Source organism: Phaenicophaeus curvirostris, chromosome 2 (genome assembly GCF_032191515.1).
Source record: "Phaenicophaeus curvirostris isolate KB17595 chromosome 2, BPBGC_Pcur_1.0, whole genome shotgun sequence".
In the NCBI taxonomy this organism is placed as follows: domain Eukaryota; kingdom Metazoa; phylum Chordata; class Aves; order Cuculiformes; family Cuculidae; genus Phaenicophaeus; species Phaenicophaeus curvirostris.
The window spans coordinates 49623939-49651298 of record NC_091393.1 but is presented as its reverse complement, the minus strand read 5'-3'; the positions used below and the strand labels follow the sequence as shown (position 1 = coordinate 49651298).

Here is a 27360-nt window from a genome sequence, read left to right as displayed (position 1 = left end):
TGTTTTTTTTTATTTCTAGTTCTTCTTGCTGCTTTATTACCATTACTGCTTGTAAGGTACCTTTTTCGGGAGCACCTACTCTGCCAGAAAAAACAGTCAAGAGAATCTTAATTCAAGCAAAAAGCAACTCGGCTTTGAGGTCTTCCAGCTATGACTTCTTACTTGGAAGGACAGTAGCTGCTTTTGAAGTAAGTGTGCATCTGGCTGTTTGGATTTTCCTCTGTTGGTGCTATCAAACGTGTCAGAAAGGAATATGCTTATTTATTCTACCCTCTTTTTGAGGGTATTTGACAATAATTTGTTTGAGTTATAGTTGAGTAGGAAAGTCTGTTGCTCCAAATATTTGGAAAAATGGCCCCTCTAAATCAGAATCTTGAACTTTTTTGTAGTTGCATGTAGGATGCTTCTGCTTCATCTTTGTGAGTTGATTGATGGTGCTTACCATGTACTACCAAATCAAGAAGGGAACCACTGACCTCTAGAGAGTTGTGGAACTCTGCGTAAAAGGCTCTGCAGGTTAGGATTCATGTGTGTGGCTTATAACAGCTTTTGCAGGAGCTGTTAGCAAGACCACAAATTTTGATTGCAGATGGAAAAATCAAAGCTATGGCATTGAGAAATGTCTTGCATAAGTGAGGCTAATCTACCATGAACAGTAGTGCTATCAGGAACAATAGGAGATGCTGCAGACCACTTTTGCAATGAGTTGAATGAGTTAGGAATGACCTCTAAAATAGAATTGATTCAAAAAGCAATGTAATAAGTGAAAACTCTGTAGGTGGGTTTTTTTTCTGGGGGGGTGGGGGCATGAGGGGAGGTATGGGAGGTATACAGTGTGCAACATGTTCACTTCTTAAGGTATATTTATGTGCATCTGTCATAAATCAGAGTTTTAAAGTTTCAGTGCCTTTTGCCTGCTGCTTTTCTATAAACAGAGCAGAGGCATGACTCCGCATCTGCCAAATCCTTCCAAGGGGTGGGCATCTTTGTAAAACAGATCGCAAAGCACAGGGGCAGAATCATTCCTCTGAGGCTTAAAATAGTGGATCATGTTTGATTGGCTGATTAACTTCTTTATTTCTCATGTGATTAGTTCTGAAATTTCACTTGATTGAAACATTCGTATGTTTGAACCCAAAATTACCTGTGGGATGGGGAAGTTTAGTTCCAGGTATCTACAGAGTATTAATTGTTGGAGCTGATGTGTAGTTTTTTTCTTCCTGTTAGTGTTTTAGCAGTCTTCTTCCATTGTGGATACATGCAGTGTGAGAATCAAGGGCAGAAAAGTATTAGGAGAGGCTCAGACAGTAGGAGGCTCTAAATAGTTTATTGCCAAAGAGTGTGTGTCATCTTGGAAGTCCTGTGATGCTATTGGTTTTATTTCTGTAAAGGCCTGTGTTCTGAAGCCAGGTTTGTGGTGTTGACAGATCCATCTTCATGGAACTGTCAGTAAAACTTAAAAGGAAGACCTTGTACTTTGTTGCATAACAAATAGTAACAGTGTCCCAAATATACTCTGTGCGTGGGAATTCTTAGTATCAACTAATTAAGTATATTTACTACTCTGCTTCTTAAGTACCTAATAAGATAAATGTAAGTATTAGAGGTAGTATTATGCTTAGTGTTCTGCACATGAATATTGCCGGCTTTGTGCTTATTAAATATAGCGGTTCTTTATATCTTCCATAAACATGTTTTGCAAATAATCTTTGGATGGATTTAAGATTGCTTAAATGCTTGTCATATACTTCTGCTAGGGCTGCAACATAGAATACAGAATAATACTTGAACTGTTTCAATAGTGTCACTTTTTTTGTCCTGTCTTCAGTTTTTTTTCTTGTGTGCCAACACGTGCCAAGGTTTGTGGAGCTTTGCGAAGAACTAGGTCAGAGACTTGACTCGGTTAAAAATAACTCATCAAAAGAAGGATCTTTGTCAGTTCTCTGTCTTGTTCCTGCTGCACAGTGCTGTCAACTGTTGCATCTAAAAAGCTGCCTATCAAGTGAGATTTTCCTGCAGAAAAGTTAAAAATTCTGATTAATAACTAATCAGTATTGCTTTGTCCAGTTGATGATTGGTGAGAAATTGCAGTTAGAAAACTGTGTCAGGCTGTGGTCTGTAATTAGCGAGACAGAAATAAATGAAGTGACAAATCTTTATCTATTGAACAGTGGTTGTAGAATAATAAGATGAGAAGGTAGCAAGTTGTGAGGAAAGAAAGTTATTCAAATCTAGAAGAAATACAAGGAGGTTTTCCTAGGTCTTCAGTACGTAGTGGTGGTTGGGGTTTTTAGTACAATAGCAATGATTAGGAAGTATTTTTTTTAGACTTCCCTTGCACATCCTCAGATTACATGACACTGTAGAGATATGTTTCACTTTTGTTGTAACTGAGATGAGTAGATTACCTGACTTGAGAGTGCACCTTTGTAGGATAGCATATTCTAGTACCCAGTTGGATGTCATATTCCAATAAATTTATAATTCGGAAAACATCCTGTTAAGTCTGTAAGTTTGCAAAAGGCTTTAGAAGCCTCATCAACGAATTTCTGCATATGGGATACAGAAATAACATTGTTGACAAGATGTTTTTAATTTTGAACTGTGAATCAAAATCACTCTGTAATGATAGTTAAATTTTTATAAAATAACCTAAAACTTAATGCAGGTTATCTATAATTCTTTAGTTTTTTTTATCTGAAGTAAGCCATCAGCTTTTCTTTTAATGTATTGATTGCTTTCACTAAAAGATTATAGTCAATATGCACAATAAAACTCAAATTGTGTACTAAATACTGAAGCACAAGTATATTCATGCAATCTGGTTTAACTCAAGTTTGTGTTAAATGTGGTAAAATGAGTGCAAAAACATGTTTTGCACCTCTCATCCATGGTTTATATGATATTGTTCCTTGTGAGTGTTTCATTTAAACATAAAACTTTTTTACTGCAGGGGTAATCAAACACTGGAAGACATTGCTCAGACAGATTGTAGAGTCTCCCTTCTTAGATATACCGAACTGGTATATATACCAAGCAGGGCATAGCCCTAAGCAATGTGCTATAGCTGAGCCTACTTTGAGCAGGAGTGGAGTGGGTAGTCTACAGAGGACCTTTTCAAGCTCAACTATTTTGTGATTCTATGTAAGGTTTCTTTTTGTTTATTAATTAAACAGAAAGCCAGCAATGTCTTACACTAGCAATACAAACATGAAAATTCCAGCCAAGTTACAACAGGACTGCTAGAATACCTCAGATTAAGAATGTGGTAGTAAAACCTGGACCAAAATGTATATTCTCAATTCCAGTTCTTCTCTCTTGTTTTGTATCAATGTGATATTTATTTTGTGGATAGGCTTGTGTTAATGTCCTAGTTCAGATGACCTGATACAGAAGGTCCTTCCTTGAATTCATTCATTCTCCTCTCCTGTCAGCATGCATGAGGTGTGTTGAGTCACCTTCCCTGGAGGTGTTTAAGGCACGGGTGGACGAGGTGCTAAGGGGCATGGTTTAGTGTTTTGATAGGAATGGTTGGACTCGATGATCCGGTGGGTCTCTTCCAACCTGGTTATTCTATGTTTCTATGAAACTTCAGCCATCAAAAGCTGCCTTAAAGTTTTGCCTCTTGCCACTACCTCTGGTATGGAACAATAGATACTTTAGTAACTCTCTGAGCAAATCAAGTATTTTTATCTTTACAGCGTAGGTGGCATGCATGTTGCTTCATTTATTGTTTTACCATTGAAGTCATACGTGCTTTAATACTGTTGTACTTTTACATGGATAATGTTTACCGATAAGAGGCTTGATTTGCCTTGAAGAAGATGCTTGGGGCAGGGGGATTGTAGTATTCAGGAAGACACTCCCAGGGAGGTTTTCAGAGTTCTGGAAAGTGTGTTTCACCACATTTGAGAGAGATGTGATAGTTTCCATTACACCTGAAATTTTTGAAGATTCCTAAGTCTTAGTTTATTTTGGTTGACAAACCTTTCCAAATTTATGGACCTCTTATTTGAAATATGTAAGAGTTAGAGGTGGTCTGTGTTGGAAACAGTGACTTTTGTCAACGTACTGCTTCCTGTGCATGTCTGATCTGTGCCAACTCCCGATACTGTTGATGCTGCTACTTTGCAGTGTGATGGCTGTGACAGCAGTTTCATATTTTACAGCTACTGCACTGAGGGTTTTCTTTTCTCTTGTATCAACAGCTTCTAGTAATTCTGGAGCTTTATAGAGTTATTGCCCTTAATCTGGTTAATTGCAGTAGTGTGACCTCAGGCTCTTCAACTCTGAGGACATGATAACAGTCGTGGAGCATTTTGTCTTGAAGATGGGTCTTTTTCTTGAAGAATTTTAGGAAATTCCCTATCCTTTCTTTTCCTAAGAAGGTGAAAGTCCTAAACTTAAATCTTGGAGAGCTAGTTACTTGATTATTTATTTTTGTCCTCTTCCCCATCAGTATAACATTACTTGGAGAATGTTTAAATCCTCCTTTATGGAGTTGATGGGTAGGCTATTTTGAGTATGTTCAAGTATGCTGTCTGTCAGTGGAGGAGTCTCTGCTACATGTTTGCATTTACTGATTTTACCCAAACTTTAGTCATGTTTCCGATTGGATTATAGTCTGTGTTTGAAATGGAGGACTCCTCTGGGTAGCTATGGGTGGTTTTGACAGCTACTTTTTCAGCAGCTTAAAGGCATTCTTTTTGCTAGTTGGGTTTTTTTTTGTATTCTTAGTTTTTTTCCTCTTTATGCTTGCATCTGCCATATTTTATACATTTATATCTACTTACTTAGAATCTATACCTTTCTAATACTTGTCTGCCATGGTAGCTTAATTATTAATTCTGTATTTCACTGAGGTTTTTTTAGTCTGTCAATACTGACTAGCTCCAAACAAGATAATGTCTAGTCCAGCACTAGCTTTGAAATTGCCCAAAGACATTACTGCCTAATGATTCCATAGGCTTCAATACCTGCGTCATTCCTTACTTTCATAAGAAACTTTTCCAGAGTCTGCTCAGTTATTCAACTATCAGTGCTAGGCTGCTGGATCCACAAGTTTTTTCTGTTAGGTGAGGTCAAGGACGTCTTGGTTCATCAGTTTTCCGGGCTATAGTACTTTAAAAAAGGAATTGTGCTTGCTGTCACACTGGTTTAGGTTACTATCTGTCTCTTCAATCTCCACTGCTTTGGTTATGCCAGTTATTTAAACTTAGTGCAATTATGTTTTGGCACTAGGTTTGGTACAGGCAATTTTTTTTAATGTTTATGCCTCAATGTTTTTGTTTGAATTGTCACCCAACTCACCTCTTTCCGCATGGCACTCTTTGAGGTCAAACCAACCTATTGATGTTAATGTAGTGGGGAAAAAGAACAAATAACACATACTGTAGGACAATGCAGACATAGACAGTTGATTTAATGCAGCTAACATATGTCCAGCAGGATTTGAGCTGCATGCATGGCCCTAGAGCTATGAATCCTCTTGGGACTTCTTCAGAACTAAGTGTTTGTCAACTTCCCACACCTTCCTGTGACAGGTTTCACAACTTATTTTCATGATGTTCTAGAATTCTGGTGCATGGTAAGGAAACACCCAAGCAGCCTTTTGTTGAGCTGTATCAAGTTCAGCTGTAGTTAATAAATCTATCAATTTCTCTGATTGTACAGAGTTACTAAAGTCTATTTCCCACTTCTGCAGTGCTGAAGCATACTGACTGACTAACTCATGGGTCATGTGGTTCAGTTACCACTATGTGAAAATGTAGCTGACTTTTTTTCAGTTGGAACTTACCTGTAAGCAGGGCTCCTGTGTCCTTCAGAACTGTGTCCTCTGAAAGCTGGGAAGTCTTTCAGGACAGCTTTCTCTAAGCCCAGTAACAGTCCATCCCAGGAGTTAAGAAAATGAGCATCATGTGTCAAGAGGCCAGATTTGCCAAACATCATCTTACGTCTGAGCTCTGGTGGGAAGGGTAAGGAGAGAAATTGGTGCAAGTGGGTGTAGATAAAACTGAGGTTCTTAGTGCTTGCTCTGCATTGATCTTCATAGACAAGATGTCATGAGCCTTTGTGCCTGGAAGTGTGATTGTAGGAGGAAACTAGTAGCAGTACAGGAAGATTGATGGTTCTCAGGAAATACTAAGTTCCTGGGATTAGATGGGATGCTTCTGAGGACACTGAGAGCTAGCTTATGTCATTGAAAGTCATCTCTCTCTGAACAGTTGTGGAGATTGGGATGGCTTTCACCATGGTGTCTCAAGAGTGCTTTTGTGTCTCATTTGGAACATTACAATCTAGATGAGACTGCTAAGTAGGTAAAAAGACTGTCTGGATCATTGATCCCCAAGAGTCTGATTTGGGATGTGTCGTACTTAGTATCTTATCGGTGACCTTGCACAAGCAGGAGTGCATCCTCAGCAAGTTTGCACGTCTTCAATGTGAAGAGGTCTGCAGTCAGTATGTTTGAATGCGTGGCTGCTGTCTGGAGAGGTCAAAATCTCTTAAAATTCTTAACAAAAGTCAAACCCACCTTTCTGTTGTATAGAGAGCACTGGGAAAGGAAAAAGGAATAATGTAACACCAAATCTTTGTTGTATTTCTTAAGTGACACGACATCTATGGCATCATTTGGAGAACCTGAAATTCTGCATCTTTCTTCAATGCTGAAATCCATGCATATATGTAGATACTTACTTGTGTTCTGAATGAATGCTCTAGAGGTTTGTTTTGCAAGTTAAAAGTTTTAACTATAGCAATCCTGTATCAGAAAAGGCTAGAAGGAATTTGCAATTGCCTGTTTTTTTCACTTTACATAAATTCTAACCTTGTCATTGAAATACTTCAGGGAGAAATTTGGGGGCAAACTGTTTATCTAACTTGATTGCTGACACATTGTTCAATTTTTGCCTGAGTTCCTTGAAAATCTTCATTTTGTGTTTTTGGATTGTATATGACAATATAATACTAAAAATGTTGAATGCTGTCCCCTTTCCGTTGCGGTTACTGAAGACAGACAATAGAGCTGTTAATGGAATAGCTAATAGTGACACAGGATGTTTATTTTATGCTTTCTTGGTGGCTTTGTGGCGGAGTTGTTTAAAAAGGAACATGATCCCTGTTACTTTCTTACTGTATCTTGCATCTACTCTGTAGAGCCTCTAAAACCTAGGTGAAAGAAAAGGTGGATAATTGACAAACTAACGTTTTAGACTTGATTTTGCTGTTTGTAAAGAATCCTATTCTCTGGCTTGCATCACGTAATATGTAGTGATTACATGTCAAGTTATTACTGAAATACTTTATATAGGAAGCTAAGACGATTTAATGCAAGGCATATTCTTTTTAAATGAATGAAACCACCTCTGTAGTGCAGTCTGTGTTTTAAGTTTCTTTATACAAGTAACTATGTGTTTTGTTTCAGATTATGGAGCTCTGTGGTGCAACAAGACTTGGCTATTTTGGAAGAAGTCAATTTTACATTGCTTTGAAACTTGTTGCTGTGGCCCAGTCTGGTCTCCCTCTAAGAATGGAAAGCTTAAATACAGGTAAATTACAGGACTAGGGGGGAAATTAAGTTGATAAGTGGAACTGTTGTACTTGGGTCACAGATTCTTGTAGAATAACCTTTTAAATTACTGCAGTATGTCTTTTTACAAGTTTCTAACTTAAAAAATTCTGGAGAGACTGAGTGTATTCTTACTTTGCGATAAAGACAAGGTGAAATACCTTACTCTTACTAAGTATTGCATTCATTGTGGGATCAATGAACAACTGCTGCCAGCTATTGTGTAGGTAGAAGTTCATTCCATAGATTACTAATGTGAGAACTTGTGTGCTGTATCCTCTGAATAAAGTACTAATGGGACTAACGTGAATTGGAAAGAAAATAAGGATGTAATATTTGCAGGCTTTTGTCCTTGGTGAGTTTATGAAGCTTTGATTACAACAAATGAAAGGTCATCTTTTGAAAAGTCACATTCCTTTACACTTGGCTTGATGTTTTTCTCCCTTTAGTACAAACACGAAGATTAATGGTTTAAGGCTTTTCTAGTGAAAAGCCTGTTATCAGCCAAAACACCTGTTAACTGGCTTTTCAAAGGTCATCTCTGGTTTGGATAGTGAAACAGGAACTAGAGGAAGATGGTCCAGAACAGCAGAAAGAGCTTCAATATGAGGCTTTACTGTAGCTTTCTGAGTGACATAAGTGAATCTGTGTCTATCTTGATCTGTGAGATGAAAAGGGAATTAGGAAGATGAAGTTTTAAGACATGGTAGCCCTTTGCAGCATATGACACAATTCACAATTTAGCGATGTATTTGGAGCACAGCTTTGCAATAAGTTGACTTCCACCGAAGATTTTATATCTGTAGAATACATTTTACAATATAATTTATATATGCTAGTAATAAAAGAAAGCTTAGGAGGTTTTTATGTCTAAGGGATATAGATTAAACAGAGTGTTAAAAACAATCTCCTTAATTAATCTGATAGGCCTGAAGAATTTGACAAAGCTATAAAAAAAAAAAAAAGAAAGAAATGGCAGAACGGTCAGGGTTGGAAGGGGACCTCTGTAGACGTAGTCCAACACCCACCTACCACTTCTTCCGCCTCCCTACCCCACTAAAGCAGAGTCTCTACAGCAGGTTTCACAGGCATGTGTCCAGGCAAGTTTTGAATATCTCCAGAGAAGGAGACTCCACAACCTTTCTGGGCAGCCTGTTCCAGTGCTCCATAACCCACACAGTCAAGTTTTTCTCATGTTCAAGTGAAGTTTCCTGTGTTACTGTTTGTGCCTGTTGCCCCTTGTCCTGTTGCTGGGCGCCGTTGAGAAGAGTCTGACCCCATCCTTCTGACACCTACCGCTTAGGTATTTATAAGCATTGACAAGGTCCCCTCTGTCTCCTCCCCGCTAAACAGACTGAGCTCACCAAGCCTCTCCTCATAGACAGACGCTTCATTCCCTTAATTGTATATACTTTTACAGTTAACACTTTTTCTAGGCTTGTACAAACAGTATGTACTGCTTTTGTGGGGTTTTTGTAGCTTTTTGGAAAAGTGCATGCTTTCAGTCAACATTTTGCTAGTATCTAAGTGCCTTTCTAGTCATAAGTCATCCCATGTTTATAAATGGTTTCCCTAGTTTTCCTGAAAAGTGTTCTCAAATCTGAAGCTTCAGGAAGTTGTAACGGAAGTCCCTAGAATAAGAGAGTTGGAAAAGGGACCTTCAGTTCATAATATCCAATAGAACTGGGACTTAATATCTACAATGGTGGGATTTCTCATGAACTGTCTGAAGAAGGCAATGACTAAAACATGTGTGTGTAGCTTTTTCCAGGTTTTTTATATTCTTGGTTTTATTTGAATGTAAGATAACTTAACTCGAAGGAGCTTTCCTAATTAAAGAAAATAACAGAAGAAATGTGAAGGAATGAAGGTACAGAAGTAATTCCAAAATATAAAATACGTTGCTGTAAAATCAGCAGCCTTTGGAATACGTTTCCTTGTTTCATGACTATACTAGAAATAATTGTAATGGTTTCTAGGCATAAGTTACTGTAACTGCTTCCAAACCTGCTAAATACAAGTACAATTGACAGAACATTTATTTTTACCCTAACTGTTTTTAGCTTTGGCTGTCTGTTGCCTTGGTTGCAGTGGTTTCAGTCCTATCTATTAAGTTCCTGCTACTATGATGATTCAAATGTTGTTTTAGCATCTACTAAACAGATAAAATACAGCAGTCTGAAGACTCATGAAATGATTCTGAGGCTGAGTTAGCTTACTTTGAAAACTGGGGTTCAGAAGCCTAGCCAGCTGGGTTCTGCCCACAGTCCCACCTCCAAGAGGTCTTGAAGAGGAACTCTTAAAAGTAAAATATTTAAAATTAAAGATTGTTTTTAGGACATCACTTTGTAGCTCTGTGTTTTGTGCTTATTTTAGTCAATGATTGTCTTAGTAGTGTTATTCACTCTTTTATCTTGATATTTTCTCTCCCCTTCTCTTATTGTTTCTTTTGCTCTTTGGTTCACTATCTGTCTCTTAAGTAGACAAGCAGCTTGCTTTATTTGAGTTGCTGGAATACTAGGTCCATCGAAAAGAAGTGTTGCCCTGTGGGTTCTTAGCTAACTAGATGCTTTTTTTGACTGTTCACATATGCAGTGTAGTAGAAGTACTTGCTTTAGTTAACCTACAAGCCTCTAAATCTGTTGTTCCCTTGCCGTCCCAGAAAATTTTCCTTCTGGGAGTCTAAAAATAGAGAAACTAATAAGTAATGTCTATGTCAAAGTTATGTTTGGTGGTTTTTTATGTGGAATACAGGTTTTTGTGGAAGAAAATGTTAACAAAGATGTGGGCATAAACAGTACCGAGAACAGAAAAACCTTCTGATTTATTCAATATCAAGATTTAAATTCATTCCTGACAGCTATTGCAATTTTTAGTTGAGGGATTTCTGCATGGTAATGAATGTTGTAGTGTTAAAATGAGGGGTTTTTTCTGCTGTTATGTGGAAGAGAGAGATTAATATGGGAGAGTTCAATGAGCCATGTAGAAACTTAGGTACAGCAAAACAAACCTATATTTATCTAGTCTTATTTTTAAAGAAGACAATATGTTCCTTCTGAGCCCTCTTTATTTTGTAAAACAGTGCTAGATATCTCATGCCAACACCTCGTGTTGGAATAGCTGATTGCATAGACTTCCCCTGTGTCAGTTGGTTGTTCTCGTGTCTGTATTATCCTATGTTCTGCTGTCATTCAAATTTGCACTCATATGAAATGACTTTTTTCGCTTTATGACTGGCTGTAGTTCACTGGTTAGGTCTGTGAAGTAACTTTCCTAGTGCCACATGGGGTACAACAGTAATGTGAAAATGGACATCTAGGAATGAGGAAGACACCAGGACATAACACTTTAATGGTGTTTCCAGATGATGGGTAACAAGAATTTTAACAAAGAAGCTGAATTGCATGCTCTTTCCCTGTGGTGAAAGCCAGTTGGCATGTTGAGTTGTGCTTTGTGACAGAGGGTTTAAATCAGGAAGTTGCGTTCTTACTGGAGCATTCTTTAATACTGGATGGATACATAAAAGTATCCATAGTTGTTGAAAACTATGGATACAAATCACAGAATTGAAATGCAGATCAGCTTAATCTTTATGTAATAAACATAAACCAAAACATAAACATTAGATGTTTTATAGAATAAACTGTGCGTTTTCATCTTCTTTTATAGTTGTTAGTACCACTGACTCATTTTCCATACCAAAGGTAGTCAATGTAAGCAGTCAACAGGACAAATTAGATTTGAGCCATGCTTGTAAACTTGTTTTGTGTTTGAAAAATAATTTTCAAGTAAGCTGTACAGCAAATCTGCAATTTTGTTTTTATTCACAGTGGACCAGTAAATCTTGTAGTTAGGATTCATAAAAATGGTAGTAAACTTGCAGAGAAAAATGGAAGACTTAACCTCATTTTCATATCAGAATACTCTGAACCATGGTACATAAAGCTGATAATCTCCTAGGATTTTGTAGAAACTTTGCTTTATGGATGTTCTTAACAAAATGAGGTGATAATTGTAATGTTCCCAGTTGCATCCCAGTAAAACAGCTAACTTAGCTTCTTTTGTAGAAAGATCTACACAGATCTATTTAAGCAATAGTTGCAGTTTTTGCAATGGGACTAGATTATATTACCAGGTTGTGCAAAAATAATTGCTGTTTCTAACCATTGGCTTTAAATCGGCACATCTTGGCTTAGAATAAAATGCATTCATTGTGATAGAGGTCTGGTGAGTAAGCTGGGTGAGATAGTTTTATAGACCAGTCATCTGAGACAGGCACTGTCAGGCATTGTCACAGATAAGAATTGATCCTTTTTGACCAGTGATGGATGAAGTTGCAGTTATTGGTGCATTCTGTCAATTTTCTGGCTATACTTCACTGCTGTGGTGGTTTTTCCAGGATTCAAGAAGTTGCAGTGGATCATACCACTTGCTAACCACCAAACAGTGACAGTAATTTTTTCTTAGAATCATAGAATTGTTTGTTTGGAAAAGACTTTAGAGGTGATAGAGGCCAACTGTAGCTGTCCAACACTAAATGATATCCCTGAGCACCTCATCTACCAGTCTTTTAAATACCTACAGGGATGGTGACTCAGCTGTCTCTATGGACAGCCTGTTCCTGTGTCTGATAACCCTTTCAGTGAAGAATTTTTTCCTGATATCTAATCTGAACCTCCTCTGTCGCAACTTGAGGCCATTTGCTGTCATCCTATTGCCTATCACCTGGGAGAAGATACCACCACCCACCTCGCTACAATCTCCTTTCAGGTAGTGGTAGACAGTGATAAGGTCTCCCCTCAGCCTCCTTCTCAAGGCTAAACAAAGCCAGCTCTCTCAGCCACTCCTGATAAGGCTTGTTCTCCAACCCATTCACCAGCTTTGTTGCCCTTCTCTGGACACACTCCAGTATCTCAATGTCTTTCTTGTAGTGAGGGGCCCAAAACTGAACACAGTATTTGAGGTGCAGCCTTACCGATGCCAAGTACAGGGGCACAGTCACTTCTGTGTCCTGCTGGCCACACTGTTTTTGATACAGGCCAAGATTGCATTGGCCTTCTTGGCCACCTGGACATACTGCTGACTCATATTCAGTTGGCTGTCAACCAACACCCCCAGGTCCTTCTCTGCCAGGCAGCTTTCTAGCCACTCTTCCACCAAGTTGTAGCACTGCATGGGGTTGTTGTGTCCCAAGTGCAGGACTTGGCACTTGGCCTTGTTGATCCTTATACTGTTGGTCTCAGCCCGTTGATCCAGCTTGTCCAGATCCCTCTGTAGAGCTTCCCTACCCTCAAGCAGACTGACACCTCCTCACAGCTTAGTGTCATCTGCAAATTTACTAAGGGTACAGTCAATCCCCTCATCCAGATTGTTGATAAAGATATTGAACGGAACTGGACCCAACACCAAGCCCTGGGGAACACCACTTGTAACTAGCCTCCAGCTGGGTTTAACTCCATCTACCAGCACTCTTTGGGCTTGGCAATCCAACCAGTTTTTAACTCAGCAGAGGGTATGCCTGCCTAGGCCAGTGGTAGCCAGTTTCTCAAGAAGAGCACTGTGAGAAATGGTGTCAAAAGCTTTCCTAAAGTCCAAGTACACTACGTCCACAGCCTTTCCCTCATCCATTAAGCAGGTAACCTTGTCATAGAAGGAGATCAGTTTAGTTTGGCAGGACCTGCCTTTCATAAACCCATGTTGATGTGGTCTGATCACCTGATTGTCATGTGTGCTATGTGATAGCACTCAAGATGACCTGCTCTGTGACCTTCCCCAGCACTGAGGTCAGACTGACAGGCCTGTAGTTCCCTGGATCCTCCCTCCTACCTTTCTTGTAAATGGGTGTGACGTTTGCCAGCCTCCAGTCAAGTGGAACTTCCTTAGTCAGCCAGGGCTGCTGGTCGATGATGGAAAGAGGTTTGGTGAGCACCTCTGCCAGCTCCCTTAATACTCTTGGGTAGATCCCAAGGGTTTTTTGATGCAGCTTCAGTTGATTCTTCACCTCGGTTCAGCCACTGCGCATAACACCATCGATTGTCATATAGAATCTATTTGTCATCACATGTCATGATACCATTAAGAAGCAGATTGCTTTTTGTTGTGCAAAAGCACAGAACAGACTTTAGTAATGACAGGGGGGTTTATTTTCATTCATCTTGTGGGGCACCCATTTGTCAAAGTTTTTTGATTTTCAACTTCGGTACAAATGTCAAACAACTGTTGAATGGTTAACATTTAGTAGTTCTTTAACCTCTCCAGTTGTTTTACATGGGTCTGTTTCAGTACTGCTCCTCAAATGAATGTCATCTCTTGCAGAAGGATGTCCGCAACCCTCCTCATATTCAAGGCTTTCATTTCTGTTAGGAGCTGTTAGGTTCTGATTTGAACCACTGTCAAGCTGTACGTTCATTGATGGTGCCCTGGCCAAATGCCGTGTTAATATTGCTAGCAGTTTCCACTGCTTTACATTCCTTTTGAACTTATAAAACAAAATTGCTCACATTTGCTTTTTCTCCCCAATCTTTAATTCAGCAGCTCGCTAAAAGATGATGTTGACTATGCTGCAGTATTTTAGCATTTGCTTTGCTGATGAACTATTCTGTATGAAGACTCTGTCATACTGCAGTATATTCAACATCATCTTATGAGGGCATAAATGTTGGCAAAACCAAGTTAAAAATTAAGTAAATCCAGATTATGCGATTGCTGCTGCATTTAATACAGAGTTGTAGTGCAAAACTGTTACGGAGCTATGTCAAGTCCTCTTTGTGTACCAGAACTTTGGTGGTAGAGTTGTAAAGTATAATGCAGAAAAGGTATTTGCTTTTTTCCAGCTGGCAGATGTTGGCTTGATTGGATTGGAATTTAAGTAGTTTTTGACTACAAACTAGAACTGCATTTAAATTTTAAGCATCATACTTGTGTATAGTAAATGACCTGCTCCCTTCTTTTAACAGTAAAGGACCTCCCTCTTCCCAGATTTGTTGTGTCAAAGAATGAACAAGAATCCAGACACACTACCTTGTATTCTTCAGACGCTGATAACCCAGCTTCATATTCTGGTGTGATCCCTCCTCCACCTGGCAGGATACAAGTCAAAAAAGGCTCTGTGAGCCATGATGCAGTTCAACAACGTACATCAACTGATCAACAGGTAAATTAATTTAAAAGATTAAATGAGACTCTTAACAACTACTTTGCAGCATAGTTGTCAGTTTGGTAGGGCTTCTAAGTTTTGTTTTCAATATAGTTTATTAAAAAAACCTCAAACTAGTGTATGTTATATAAGACCACCACATATGCTTCTGAAATACTTGGATGTGGGAGACACTTTTCTATGAAGTCTTATAATGTGTTTAAAATACTGATGGTAATGGACAAAGAGTTGAGATGGAAAAGAAAATCAATGTGTAAGACATGATAGCAAACGTCAAGTTGTAATCATTATGATGTTAATACATCGTTTATTAGATAGTTCACATTGGCTTCCTGCTCGTTGAAACAGTAGTGCTGAATACCATGGAAGGCTGGATTTCTAGTCCTTCAGCATGCTCCCATACCTTTAAATTCAAAATACTTAATTTAGAAAGGTTTTTTTTTAAAGTCTCACAGTTACTTTTCTTTGCCTTACATTTTATTGTTCAGCTATTTAAGTAAGTAAAGACAGCAAAAACCAGAAATAAGACAGAAGTTTTCACATAGCTTTTTATTGTGCTCTAGTAGTGAGAAAACCTATTTCTTTTCACTTGCTGGTTCTTCCATGTTAAGCTACTGCATAAATGAAAACTGTAAAAGCTTATAACTCTATGCCTCCTTGTAATTCCATGTATACACTCTCTTTCTTCAGGGAAATCTTTTCAGATTGTCTTTTTACAGGCAAGAACACTGAATGCAAATATTAAATTTTGCTGGGTGTATGTGTGTTTGTGCATAACTGTTGAATGACCTGTTTTCTTACCCATGATATGGGTTTTTTTGGGTTTGTTTTGTAAAGAATCGAGAAACTCATGAACATCCCTTATCTCTCTGGGAATCAAGAAATCGCTCGTAAATACTTATTAGTCTCTCTGGGAATAATCCAGAGTGGTCTAGAAAAAGCAAATTAGCAGAGGCCATCTACAATCACTTTTCTGTTAATGCTTCCTTTTTCCCAGACTGGAGATGGGGACTGTAATGAAAGCAGGGCTGGCAGTAGGTCTGAAAATAACTTGTCATTATTTAGTTTTGGTTAGATGTGTTTGCAAGAGCTCGCAGGTGTTTCATCAAGAAATCAACAACTGCAGATCTCCTTGATCCAGTGATGGAGTTATAGTGTGGTTGAAGTAGTGTTTTGTATGCTTCAATCATGGTATTGAATTTATTTAGTGAACAGCTGTAATTTATTGCAGGGATCTGTACTGGTTTAATTTTAAAATAACAGAAAAATCTGGTGGTTTGAGATCTTCAAGTTCTGGATAAAGCAGCCATGTATTCACAAAGGTGCGTAAGCATCTGAATTTCATTTCTCCATCTTGGTGACAGAAACAGCTTGGTGTCTCTTTCACACAAGACTGTATGGGATCATCGGAACAAAGAAGCTCTGTGTGTAAGTCCTTTTGAGAGATCTGGCCCAGAAAACAGGCTTGGAGCAAATGTAACAGACAACACAGCATTGACTCCAGCAGTTTTAAGCTGTATTCATGGTCTAGAACATGAGGGAAGTATTGTCTTATTTTACACCGTATTGTAAAACTGCATTTTCTGTGGCTGATTATATTTCTGACTGTACAGTGAATCCATTCAAGCAGCCTTCTTGTCCCAGTCTAATATTTATTGATTTGGACACCATGTTAGAAAGGAGCAGAACATTTTTTGAATCCTTTTAGGCTGAGAAAGGGGCTTGAGTCCAGGTTTCTCACTTAACCACAGAAATACTTCAATTGGGTTATTTTCCAAAAGGCAAATACAGTTTTTAGCCATGTTTGTGTAGACATTGCTGATCCAGTTGTCTTTACTTGAAGATACCACTCAGATTTATAAAATCTAGAAAGACGTTCACATTGTGAGTTCTCATTGTATGCAACCTCTATCAGCGATGAGGATTAGAAGAGCTGAAGTCTGAGAAGTGAATTACAGCATGTCATTTTCCTAGAGGTCACTGTTCTTTCTGGAAAAAATTGAGTGTTAAAGTCAAGCTTGGATATTTCAGACATGGAGCTTGTCATGTAGTTGTTAATTACTCCATTAGTGAGTTTGGGGTTTGGTTTGTTGGGTTTTTTCCTCCCCTTAAATTGTTTACTGGCTTTGGTAGTATGCCTGGCACTTCAAAATACATAGATTTCATAAAATACTCTGGCTGAAATATTGTGTGTATGAGATGATAAGGTATCTTAATCTTCATCTTGAAAAATGGGGTTAACTTATGCACAGCTTTCCATATTGGTGAGAGTTTTCATGCGTAGGCTAATATCTTATAGTTAGGAATAATTTTTATGTAGAAGAATTCAGTATTGCCTACTAAAATGCTCTCGCTAAAACTATTTCTTTATTCAGTCTATAGTTTTGGCAGTTCCCCTCAGTGAGCTTTACTTGTAGGCAGGGGGTCAGGAAATGGCAATTAGGTTGTTTCCAAAGAGTTCATCTTTCAATGAAAGCTTGAGCTAAGTTCAGTAATGTGCTTTTTCTATCTGTAGTCATTTTGTGGTGGCGCTTTTAGTTTATAATTGCTCAGTATTATCTAAATGTAGCATTGGCCGGAAGTTTAGAAGTTAAGCCAAATAATGAAATATGATTTTACTTGCTAGATAGCGTGTTGACTGCACATCATAGTGGAGATAAAACATTGAATTTATGTGCTTTTTTAAGAGAAATCCTCATAGTAGAATTAGGAGCTCTCATTGTAGATGGAAGCTTTTCTGGCTTTTTTTTTTCTTCCTTGAAAGGAATAAGACAAATGTACTGAAAGCAGTTTCTTTAGAAGAAGTAACAAAATTGAGATTAGGAAGTATTTTCTGTCTTTGGAAAGTAGCTTACAAGTGAATAAATGGTCTCAATACAAGTCTGTTAGACACAACCTATGGGTGTTCTTTTGTTTTGTTGATAAAGCCAAAAAGCAAATATTTTCTCTGGTGTCTTTAAGTGTGATCCAGGGGTTGATAAGGCACTGCTCTAGGATACTTTCACCTGGCTAGCCTCCTTTTCTGGAAAATTGGGGTAGCTAATTTTCAATAGGTGTTGAGGCTCTTAACAGCTCAAAACCATGTATGTGGCAGATGCTTATAGCCTGGAGCTTATATCAGTGAAAATAAAAAGTACTCATCCAGCTATGTGTGCATTAAACAACATTAGGACTCCAGATTACATTGATTTATTGCTATATCAATGCAGCTATAAGAGAGAACAGCTCAGATTTGGCACCTGTAGCTGTCAAAATTTGATCATTCCAACTTTAACTGTGCGGGAAGTTGTAGGTTTTTGGTTTGGTTTGGTTTTTTTTTTGAGGCTTTTCCAGCAGTCCATTTCTGTTTGCTTCTGTCTTGTAGATTGAACAGGTAATTCCAGGTAAGCTATATCTGGTCTTACATAAATTGTTCAGGAGCCCTGAGCTAGAAAAAAACCCTTGTGTTATTGAGTCTAACCCTGCGTTATAATGAGAAACATTAGATAACGATTTTTTGAAAAATTATCAGGGTTCTCTCTTGAAATAGCAGACCTTTATCCACACTGGCCTTAGTAGTAATATAGTTGAATGTTTGTAGGAATATGGTGGGAATTCCCACTTACTTTGCTCGGATCAGGTAATACTTGTTCTCTTAACTTCGTCTTTAGTATTTGGTGCAGAGCACCACCTGTACTTACTGGAAAACAATCATATTCACTTTTAGCTTTGGTTTGCTTGACAAAACAATCTACAGTCTCAGTTTTATCTCGTAAACTAGGTACCAGTAATCCTCTTAATCCTCTGCCTTTGATCTGATTTGACTTTATTCTTACTGAAAATATTTTTAGGTTTGTATTTCTTGTTCTGAATGAGATCTCACCAATATTAATACTATTGTGTAGGGTATTTCCTTACTACTGCATAATACATCTCACCTCGTATACTTAGCATCTGTGAGTAAAGTAAATCTGTCATATTTGACATATTGTTGTGGTCTGTTAGTTGACCTGTCTATACAGTCTTCTATTTTAAACTCATTGTTTCTTACTATGTACTTCAGTATAATTTCCACTATGCCAGAAACTATTTTATGGTTTTAAAACTCAGTATTTTACCTATATCCTGAAAAGAGTCCAGTTGTCTGGTGCCTCCTTACATTTGTCATAATTCATCAACATGCCTTTTAGTGGGCATAAACAGTTACCGAGAGCATCAAATGAGGTCATTACCCAAATCAAGTAATTCAGGAGCGTTATTGGAAACTTCCCATAGTTCTCATTCTAATACAGTCCAGCATTGTTCTGTCTTTAGTTAGTTCTTTTGCACCTTAGATTCTTGTAGTAATCTCAACATTGCTGGAATTATCTGGTATGGCATCCCACTGAAGTATGCTGTGGTTCAGGTTAAAGGTAGTACAGTTCCTTTGTCTACAAAATCAGAAAAATAGTATAAGCCAACTTCTAAAAGAATTCCCATGCTGTGATTCATTTTGTGTGTTTCTTTTTCTTCAAAAACTAGTCCTAAAACCTTTTGCGGGCTGTGTGGTATCAGGACCTGGATCACAACATCCTTAGAGCTACACTTTGCATACCATGTCTGGCTTCATTGTCTCTGGAATTCTCCTTAGGAGGCTTTCTTCTGGCCTGAGGTGTGAGATCCAGGAAAAGGTTTATAATCTCACTTGACTCAGTGCCCTTTTGAGGTTGAGATCTCTCCAGAGAGTCAAGTTTGCTTGACTTGTCTTCACTGAGGTTCTTCTCTTGAAACCGTATTGTGTATCAGATTTTTAAATTATTTTTAGTAACTGCTTCTCAGTCCAAACAAGTCCAAGGCTTCTGAGTCCTTCATATTATCTTGGTTTTGTAATTCCAGTTTGACAAAAATCATGCTTTTTTTACAAATTTTTGTGGGTTTTTTTAAATTAATATAGGTTATTTAGTTTTTGCCTATAAGCTGTAACCTTGTTCAGTTAAGAATGTTCTGAGAAGTTTGATTTAGCATGAAATTGTTAAGTAGTTATCTACATGCAATAATAATAATTTAAAGAGGGAAAAATAAATAAGGTAGTACAAAATAGAATATTGTAGCTGCTATGATTTTTGAGGTTATTTTGGAGCAAAATTAAAAGCTAGTGCATTAAATTAAATGTAACTGCATTGAAAGTCCTAAAACAGTTTATCAAAGTAAGATTTAATAGTAGCTGATCTAATAAATGACGCATCAGCTACAGTACGCAGACGGGGAACAGGGTTGTCAAAGTTTCCAAAAAGGTTAGGTGGGCAACTTCTGTAAAAAATTGATGAAATTCAAAATTGGTGAGTTCTCAGTGGTGGCTGAGTCACCATCCCTGGAGGTGTTCAAAAGACTGGTGGATGAGGTGCTGAGGAGCATGGTTTAGTGTTTGATAGGAATGGTTGGACTTGATGATCCTGTTGGTCTTTTCCAACCTAGTGATTCTGTGATTCTGATTTTGTGAATATTAGGGTACAGAACCTAATAAATTCTGATCATATATATTTCAGGCTTTCAAAATTAGTTTCTTACTAATAGATCAGACAGATGAAAGTGAACAACTCTGCTTCCTCAGCTGCAACATACTCTCCTAAACTCTCAAAACTCACTTTAAGAGTGCATGTTCTAGTTGAACAGAGGTGGTTCTGGTGAACATACTGCCTCTGTTTACTGAAGTGTGAAGCTCAGTGCAAAACTGGAGTGGAAACTGTACAACAAACCATGTTTTCTAGGCATGAGTATATGAAAATGACAACTTCTTACCTACTGCAAAGGCAGATACCGAATTGATGTTAAACTGTATAAAAGGGGTGAATGACCTGTATGTAATTGCAGTTCCAATAGATCAATCCCTACTCACTATGTTTTCCCATGACTGCTTTTGAGTGAGAGTTACTGTTTCTACAGTCCTCTCCAGTCTTTTCTGGCTTGGATCTTCCTTCTTTACACTTGCATCAAACCACCAGTATTTTGGCTATGCCGGTATGTATCCACACACATATATGTGCGTTTATATACAAATATATATGTATACACACACACACATATGCACATTTTTAGAGAAGTAATTAAGGAGTTTAGGTCTCTAGCTTTCTAGTAAGCTAGATCAATGAATACCTTGAGTGGTACATGCGAGTGACTGGGATTGCACAAGATAAAGATGATGCAACAATAATGCTATCTGAATTTGGTTTTAAATATTTTGGGAATGTGTGTTTTTTAATGATAGTAAAGCTGAAGAAACTTTTTGACAAGAGATTTAAGGACATGCTTTTGCTGTTCAATAATTTTTGGAGTCTGTAAGCTGAAGCTCCAAATCAGTTGTGGGAAATCTGTAAAAATTCGGAATTCTAATATAATGTTAACTGGAACATTGAGAATAAAGGTTATTTGTTATACTTGTACTTCTGATGATCTGTTACCTTTATTACATGCCTTACAGAATCAGATGAGTACCACATGTCAAGTAAACATTTAGGAGTGATGAAATTGATCAAATTTAGTTTCTTATGCCTTGAGTATAGGGCAAATGTTAGGTGGAGACTTGCTGAATAGTGACAGTTGTCAGCTTCCTTAGGACTAGACAGCTTCATGAGGACTACATGTCAAGGGTTCACATGCAGTTGTTAGAAGTAGTGAGTGGTTTCATTTAGGCAGACTATCATAAATTCGTCCATGTCAGGTTTTCTTCAGTACTCTTACTGCGATAATTCAAATGGTCCAGAAAGATACAGGAATAAACTAATAGTGTCTGTGACCAAGCAAAGCTTTCCCTAGGTTTACTAATGATATTTTGTCTAAAAATTCAAATATCTTTCAAAGCTGGTTTGATAAAAATGGCTTGTATAAAAGCCAATGGAAGAGGCAGCTTTTCATTGTTTTCGGTGATGCATCGTCATTGTGCTCCTAGCACCTGCAGTACTATGCCAAGAGGGCTACATTCAACCTCAATTCTAGCTTCTGTCTGCAAGTTTCTGTCTGGATATCCTGACTCCTCCTCCTCTTGCTCCTATGTACTTGCCTGGGCAAGCGTGTACTGTCATCCGAAATAAATTCATTGTCAAGTAAGAGGCTAAGAGGGAGAGTCTTCAGGCAGATTTCAGAAAGGCATGTAACTACGACAAAAAAAAAATCTTTAACTGGTGGAGGTCATGTTGAGAAACAGTGTCTTTGTGCAATCAGCTAGTCCCTGAATTAAAAGTTGAAGTTAATTAGTACTGCTCTCAGCCACTTTGCCGATGGGCATTATTTAAATGCTTTGAATGGAAATTTCAAAATCTTATTGCCTAGGAACTTATTTAAATAAATCTGACTTAATGGGTAGAACTTTGGGGAAATATTTTCATTTGCAGAATCAACCAGGCTAGCACTGTGTGGTAGGAAATAGGAAAATGGAGTGGAGAAAAAGTGAAAGTTTACCTCAGCACATTAGAAAATAACCAGTCATCATGGCCCTAAGTTTTCTGTTAGAATGCATGTAGTTTTAGTATGTACCTTGCATGGGTAGAAGCTTGTTTATGGCATGTTCTCATTGACTTTTAGACCTTTGCAGAAGTAATATTGATTAAAAAGCATGGTGACCTCTGAATATTCAGCAAAGTAAAGCGGTTCGGTATTGGGAATCATGTGAAAGCCTACAGTCAGTTTGGCAGTTAGTACTTGTTAGTGTGTTAAGAACTATTGACGAAGAGTACCAAACTTCTTTTTTGTCTACTGCTGAAACATTCTGAGACATTTAGCTTTGTTTTTACTTTTCAGGAAAATTAAAATTCAAGCTTTGCTCTCTTGTTGTACTTTTTTTCACTAGTACAGCTTAGTTCAAATAAGGACATCTGGCAAACAAGGATTTCAAAACATGTAGGTGTAGCGAGGAGATTACTTTCTACTGTATAAATATGTCGCATATGATTATTTTTCCTTTGTATTTACTTTGAAATTGAATAATTAGTTAGTCTGAATCTCTCATGAGAACTGATTCCAGGTAGAAGTTGCATGGTGTGATTCTGTGTTTTCTTACCTCTTCAGGGAGAATAGAGTACAACATGGGATTAAAGAGAAACTTGACCTCTAGCATCAGGGGCAAAACTAACTTGTAATTTGCACAGCAGAGAAGTATATCCTAGATGGCATCATTCTTTGAAAAAATTACATCTATGTTTTTGCATGTAAAAAAAGTGACCTGTCCAGTGGGGGTTTTTTTTCAATGTTTAATTCTGGTTTGTTTTTTAAAGTAACTGAATCACTTGATGAAAATTAGGTATGATAGCATGTTGTACAGTAAGTAATCTTTTCTCTTGAGACCTGGGTTCAAATGTAACTTCTATCACAAGTGAAAGTGAGTCTTATAATGTAGTTTCCTTTAGAGTCAAGTCATTTAACTTGGTATTGCTGTTGTCTTAAAAATGCCAAGTTAAAAATGTTAGGTGATGTTTGAAGTGAATGTGTCCAGTCCCAGTCATACTGTACCCAACTTCTCCCATTCTCTCATTCTCTCATTTTAATAATTACTAAAATATTCACTCTTTAAAATGGGACTTTAACTGCAGTGATGGTTGTTCCTGGAAGTAATGGGTATTTAGTTATTTAGTAAAAAACTTAAAAGGTTCCTTTGTTTTATTAGGAGTCCACATCTCCAGTTGTTTCACCACAGCAATCCCCACCAACCTCTCCACATACATGGAGGAAGCACAACCGCCATCCCAGCGGAGGGAATAATGAACGACCTCTTGCTGGACCTGGGCCTTTTTGGGCTCCATTTAGTGAAGCACAACCAGGTATAAACGTCTTCTGTTATGCTTCATCTGTAATCTGAAGTTATGGAATTCTTAAGTATATTAAATGAGTAAAGGGCAGTTTATCTTTGTATTTTCCAATCTGGGAAACTTTCTTGGAGAATCAACCGTCGCGTTGATGACAGCGCTATGGAATCTGTGGTCTTGTGTACGGCGGATCCATTTTTTTTAGTGTGGTATGGGAAATGATGAAGAGTTTGGAGGGAGGGAAAGAATATGCAAGTTTCCCAGTGGGAAGTTTTCTAATACAAAACTTGATGTTGGTTGAAATTGTGCAGGAACTGTCAGTGTACCCCAAAATGTGGGAAGCTCAAGGGAAAGCAGACAATCTGTTGTTTGAACTATGTGTCCAGTAGACTAGATGAATTGTCAGAACAACTGATTCTCTTCACATTTTTCTGCTTTCTTTAAAGTTTATGTAAACATAACAAGCTACTGTTATGTAATCTGTCAAGGTAGAATCACTTGTTTCAATAAAGCTTTTCATCTTTTGTTGTTCTTCATTTAACATGAAGACCCTCCCTGTCACTTTCTTGTTGTGCTCAAATTAAAACATCTTAATATCTCATATTTCATGGAGTTCCGTTTCCTTTTCTGATATCTGACAAACTTACACTTGGGAACAGCAAAGCAATTCTAGTTCAGGTTCTGGTTTTGACAATACAGCTAAAAATGCTGCATTTTGTAGGCTGTAATTTCAGATTGAACTGTGGTTAGTTGGTTTATTTCAGTTGTCATATTCCAAAATTGATCTGTTACTGTCCATTTTATAATAATTCTGTACTTATAAGCATCCATAGAAGACCAGGGTTTTTTATTTTTTGTTAGATTTGGATGAATAAGGAAATAAAACTTATTTTCCAGTGTCCTGAACATTGTTTGCTAGTAACTACCAGTAAATTTAGAATAAAAAATAAAGATTATTAGTCTGCTTATTATTTATAATCACTTCTAAGGGTTCAGTCCAGGCATTGTGTTTTTTCAGTAATTTCTTTACTCTTTTCTTGCATGGTTTTGTTGATTTGCTTTTCTTGCAGGGTGAAATAGAAGTTTGTCTGGTTGACAAACTGATTTCTAATGTGAAATTTTCTAACTTACAAAGTCAAAAACTCTAAGAGAGCATGCAAACTATTCTTACTGTTGGAGAGTTCAGTATTGTCCTCTTGAAATTAAGGTTGTACTACCATGTTAATATTTCAGTTTATCAATGCACATTCCCCCTGATACCAAGTGGATAAATTTTTCAGCAGTAGTCTGAACATATTTCTGAACTAGCTCACTATTCCCAGATTTTATATTCCATCCTGAAACACATTTAGTGTTTAAAGTAATTTGAGGGTACTGTTATGGAAGAATTGGCTAATGGTAAGGATAGAGTGGATTTTTGTGCATTAGTTTAAACAAAAATTGTCATTCAGATTCACTGTGGGTGATTCTTTTGTGCTGTTGATGATTAATTCTTTGCATTTCAACTTTATAGGTAGTTTGCCATTCTTTTCCCTCTCTTGAGCCTACTTTTTAAAGATAGTATTTTTTAGAAAAATTACATGCTGCTGACACTTAGGTAGGACCAGGTAGACTGTGATTTCTTAAAATCAGCACTGCAAGCTCATCTTGATTCCAGTGCAGAATCTTGAGAAACCAAGAAATTTGCAAATATGTGTAATATTTCTGTAGGATTTAAGGTAGGACTATGCCATTTCACTTGTGATCCAAGAAAAATAAGAACCCAGGTCTCTGCTTGTGTTTCACATTGTGAAACACTGAGGGTAGTGGGATTGTCCACTGAAAACACAGAACCTCAAGTGTCAAAATGTTTGAGCATAATAAAAATTAGCGCGTTACCTTAAACCAGAAGGACAAAAATCAAAATGTGTTTTTTTTGTTTGGAGAAGGATGTTTCTAAATGGGAAGGTTCTGATTTATTCACGGTAAAGACACTCCCTTGCATTATCATACTCCCATTGTGAACAAAATTGAGTGATTTCTGTATCAAATTGGGCTCTAGAGTAGTTGCTCAGAAGTCTTGAGCATAATGTACAGCTGTAGTTCTCAATTTCTTTAGGAAGAAAACCTGCTCTCATCTCAGCAGAGCAAAAGAATTAGGATTTTGCAAATGTTTTGGCACTGAGTTGTCGAGTAATTCAGGTAGGATAGTCTAAGTGATGCTTCGTAAGTAGCTGGACTCTGAGGCACTGTCATGACTAAGCTCAGCATGCTTACACATATGAGATCAGAAGCCAAGGCTCATTACTGTCTTTCTTCAAGACTTTTTGTAAAGGGAGCCCTATTTTACTTGTATATAACAAATTAAAAGTTTAGTTGCATACATTGATCACTAGGGTCAAGTGAAGTTTGTAGTTAATTTAGGTCTCATCCTTAAATGTTGGAGTCTGTTATTAAAACCTGAGTCTCTAAAGTCTTCCAGGTATCTTTGGTCTAACAGTTTCAGATAAGGCTGTTCAAAAAATCACGTTTTGTCCCACCTCTTGCTTGCATTTCCAATCTGAATTAGCCTTCATAGAATAATATAGTGATGACTGAACTCATTGTAGGAAACAGAATTGTATGAGAGGGGAGCCTCCTGTTCCTATAGTTACAAGAGAGGAAAAAATACTACTACTTACTGTTACCTTTTCAGGTCATTTTGGACTACAGCTTCAGCTGCTAGGAGAATGCTGATGGTAACACATCAGGGAGAAAGAGCCCCTTCCCCACTTCAAGTAATTTGAGTGGCATGTCAGAACAGGGGCTAGAGATTATTTTTTATAGCTTGTAGTCAGTTTGGAGTGGAAGCAAAGCAGAGTGTTTAGGCTGGTAGTATCCAAAAAATGATTTCACACTAGTGAAAAAATAGTCTGGGTTCTTCTGTTCAGTCATAGGACCTCTGTTAGCTTTCTTTGGCGCTGCATCAAAGTTCTGTTTTGATGTCTGAATATGCATGAGAACTTGGAGTCCCCAGCCACACCTCTTTCTTGTCCTCATTGGGAGGGATTTTACTGCAGTTCATGAAATCAAGAAGCAGAAAATGTCATGGACAGAAGTGGAATGTGTCTACTGTGCTAACAGTTCACATGCATCTTTAGAGTTGTAAGATATTTACTGTACTTGCAGGGGACAGAATAGTCCTTTGTTTCCTAGTTACTGCTTCAATAACTGTTGATAATTGGCCTTGTTACAAGGATTGTTATTATCTGAACGTGATTATTTAGGGAGGGAAGAGCTCTACAGCATTTTTATCTTAATGCCAGAATTGTACTCCCCTTCTGTTTTTTTTCACCACAAATTGATGGCAAGAAGAGCTCTTGCTAGTTTATAGAATTAGTTGAGAAGTTAATTCACTGTAAGTAAACCTATGTTTTTATAGTTATTGAAAAGTATAAGCTACTCAGATATTATCTAGACAGACCATTTCTTACAGTTACTTTTGTGGCTTGAAGTGAGGAGTAACTTTTCTCCCACGGGAAATGAGATCATTTTCCATGAGTTATCACTATGTTGATAAGATATTGAAGCTAGAGAAGGATATTGAGCAGCTACAGGAATTTGAGATAGGTCTTCATAATTAAGCATAGCTCATTAGACTTCAGCAGTTGGTTCAAATCTGATAATTGCTCTTAGGCCTACTCTCCATTCAAAGTGCTGTTAATGGTGTTCTCACTGATGAAATTGCACAGACACTGTTGAAACTTGTTTCTTTATTGGGTTACAAATCATAAACAAAAATAACACTGATTGTTCTGAGTCTTCTCTGTGACAGTTTTCTTCCACCTTACCTTCTACTGCAGTGCTGCCAGTCTGGTTTTATAGTTTGAGAATAAAGTAAGGGGTGACTGTCTCATATTCATATG

The 27360-nt window shown here is 37.6% G+C and overlaps 1 protein-coding gene across 10 annotated transcripts in view; it reads left to right on the top strand.

The window, feature by feature from the left end:
• Positions 1-27360, top strand: part of REPS1 (RALBP1 associated Eps domain containing 1) — a 67101-nt gene that overhangs the window by 8315 nt on the left and 31426 nt on the right. For all 10 annotated transcript variants that reach the window (XM_069852016.1, XM_069852013.1, XM_069852009.1 and 7 more), the window contains exons 2-4: positions 7424-7547; positions 14524-14720; positions 23338-23491. In XM_069852016.1, the coding sequence (XP_069708117.1) occupies positions 7424-7547; positions 14524-14720; positions 23338-23491 (475 nt within the window). The remainder of the gene's footprint in view (positions 1-7423; positions 7548-14523; positions 14721-23337; positions 23492-27360) is intronic.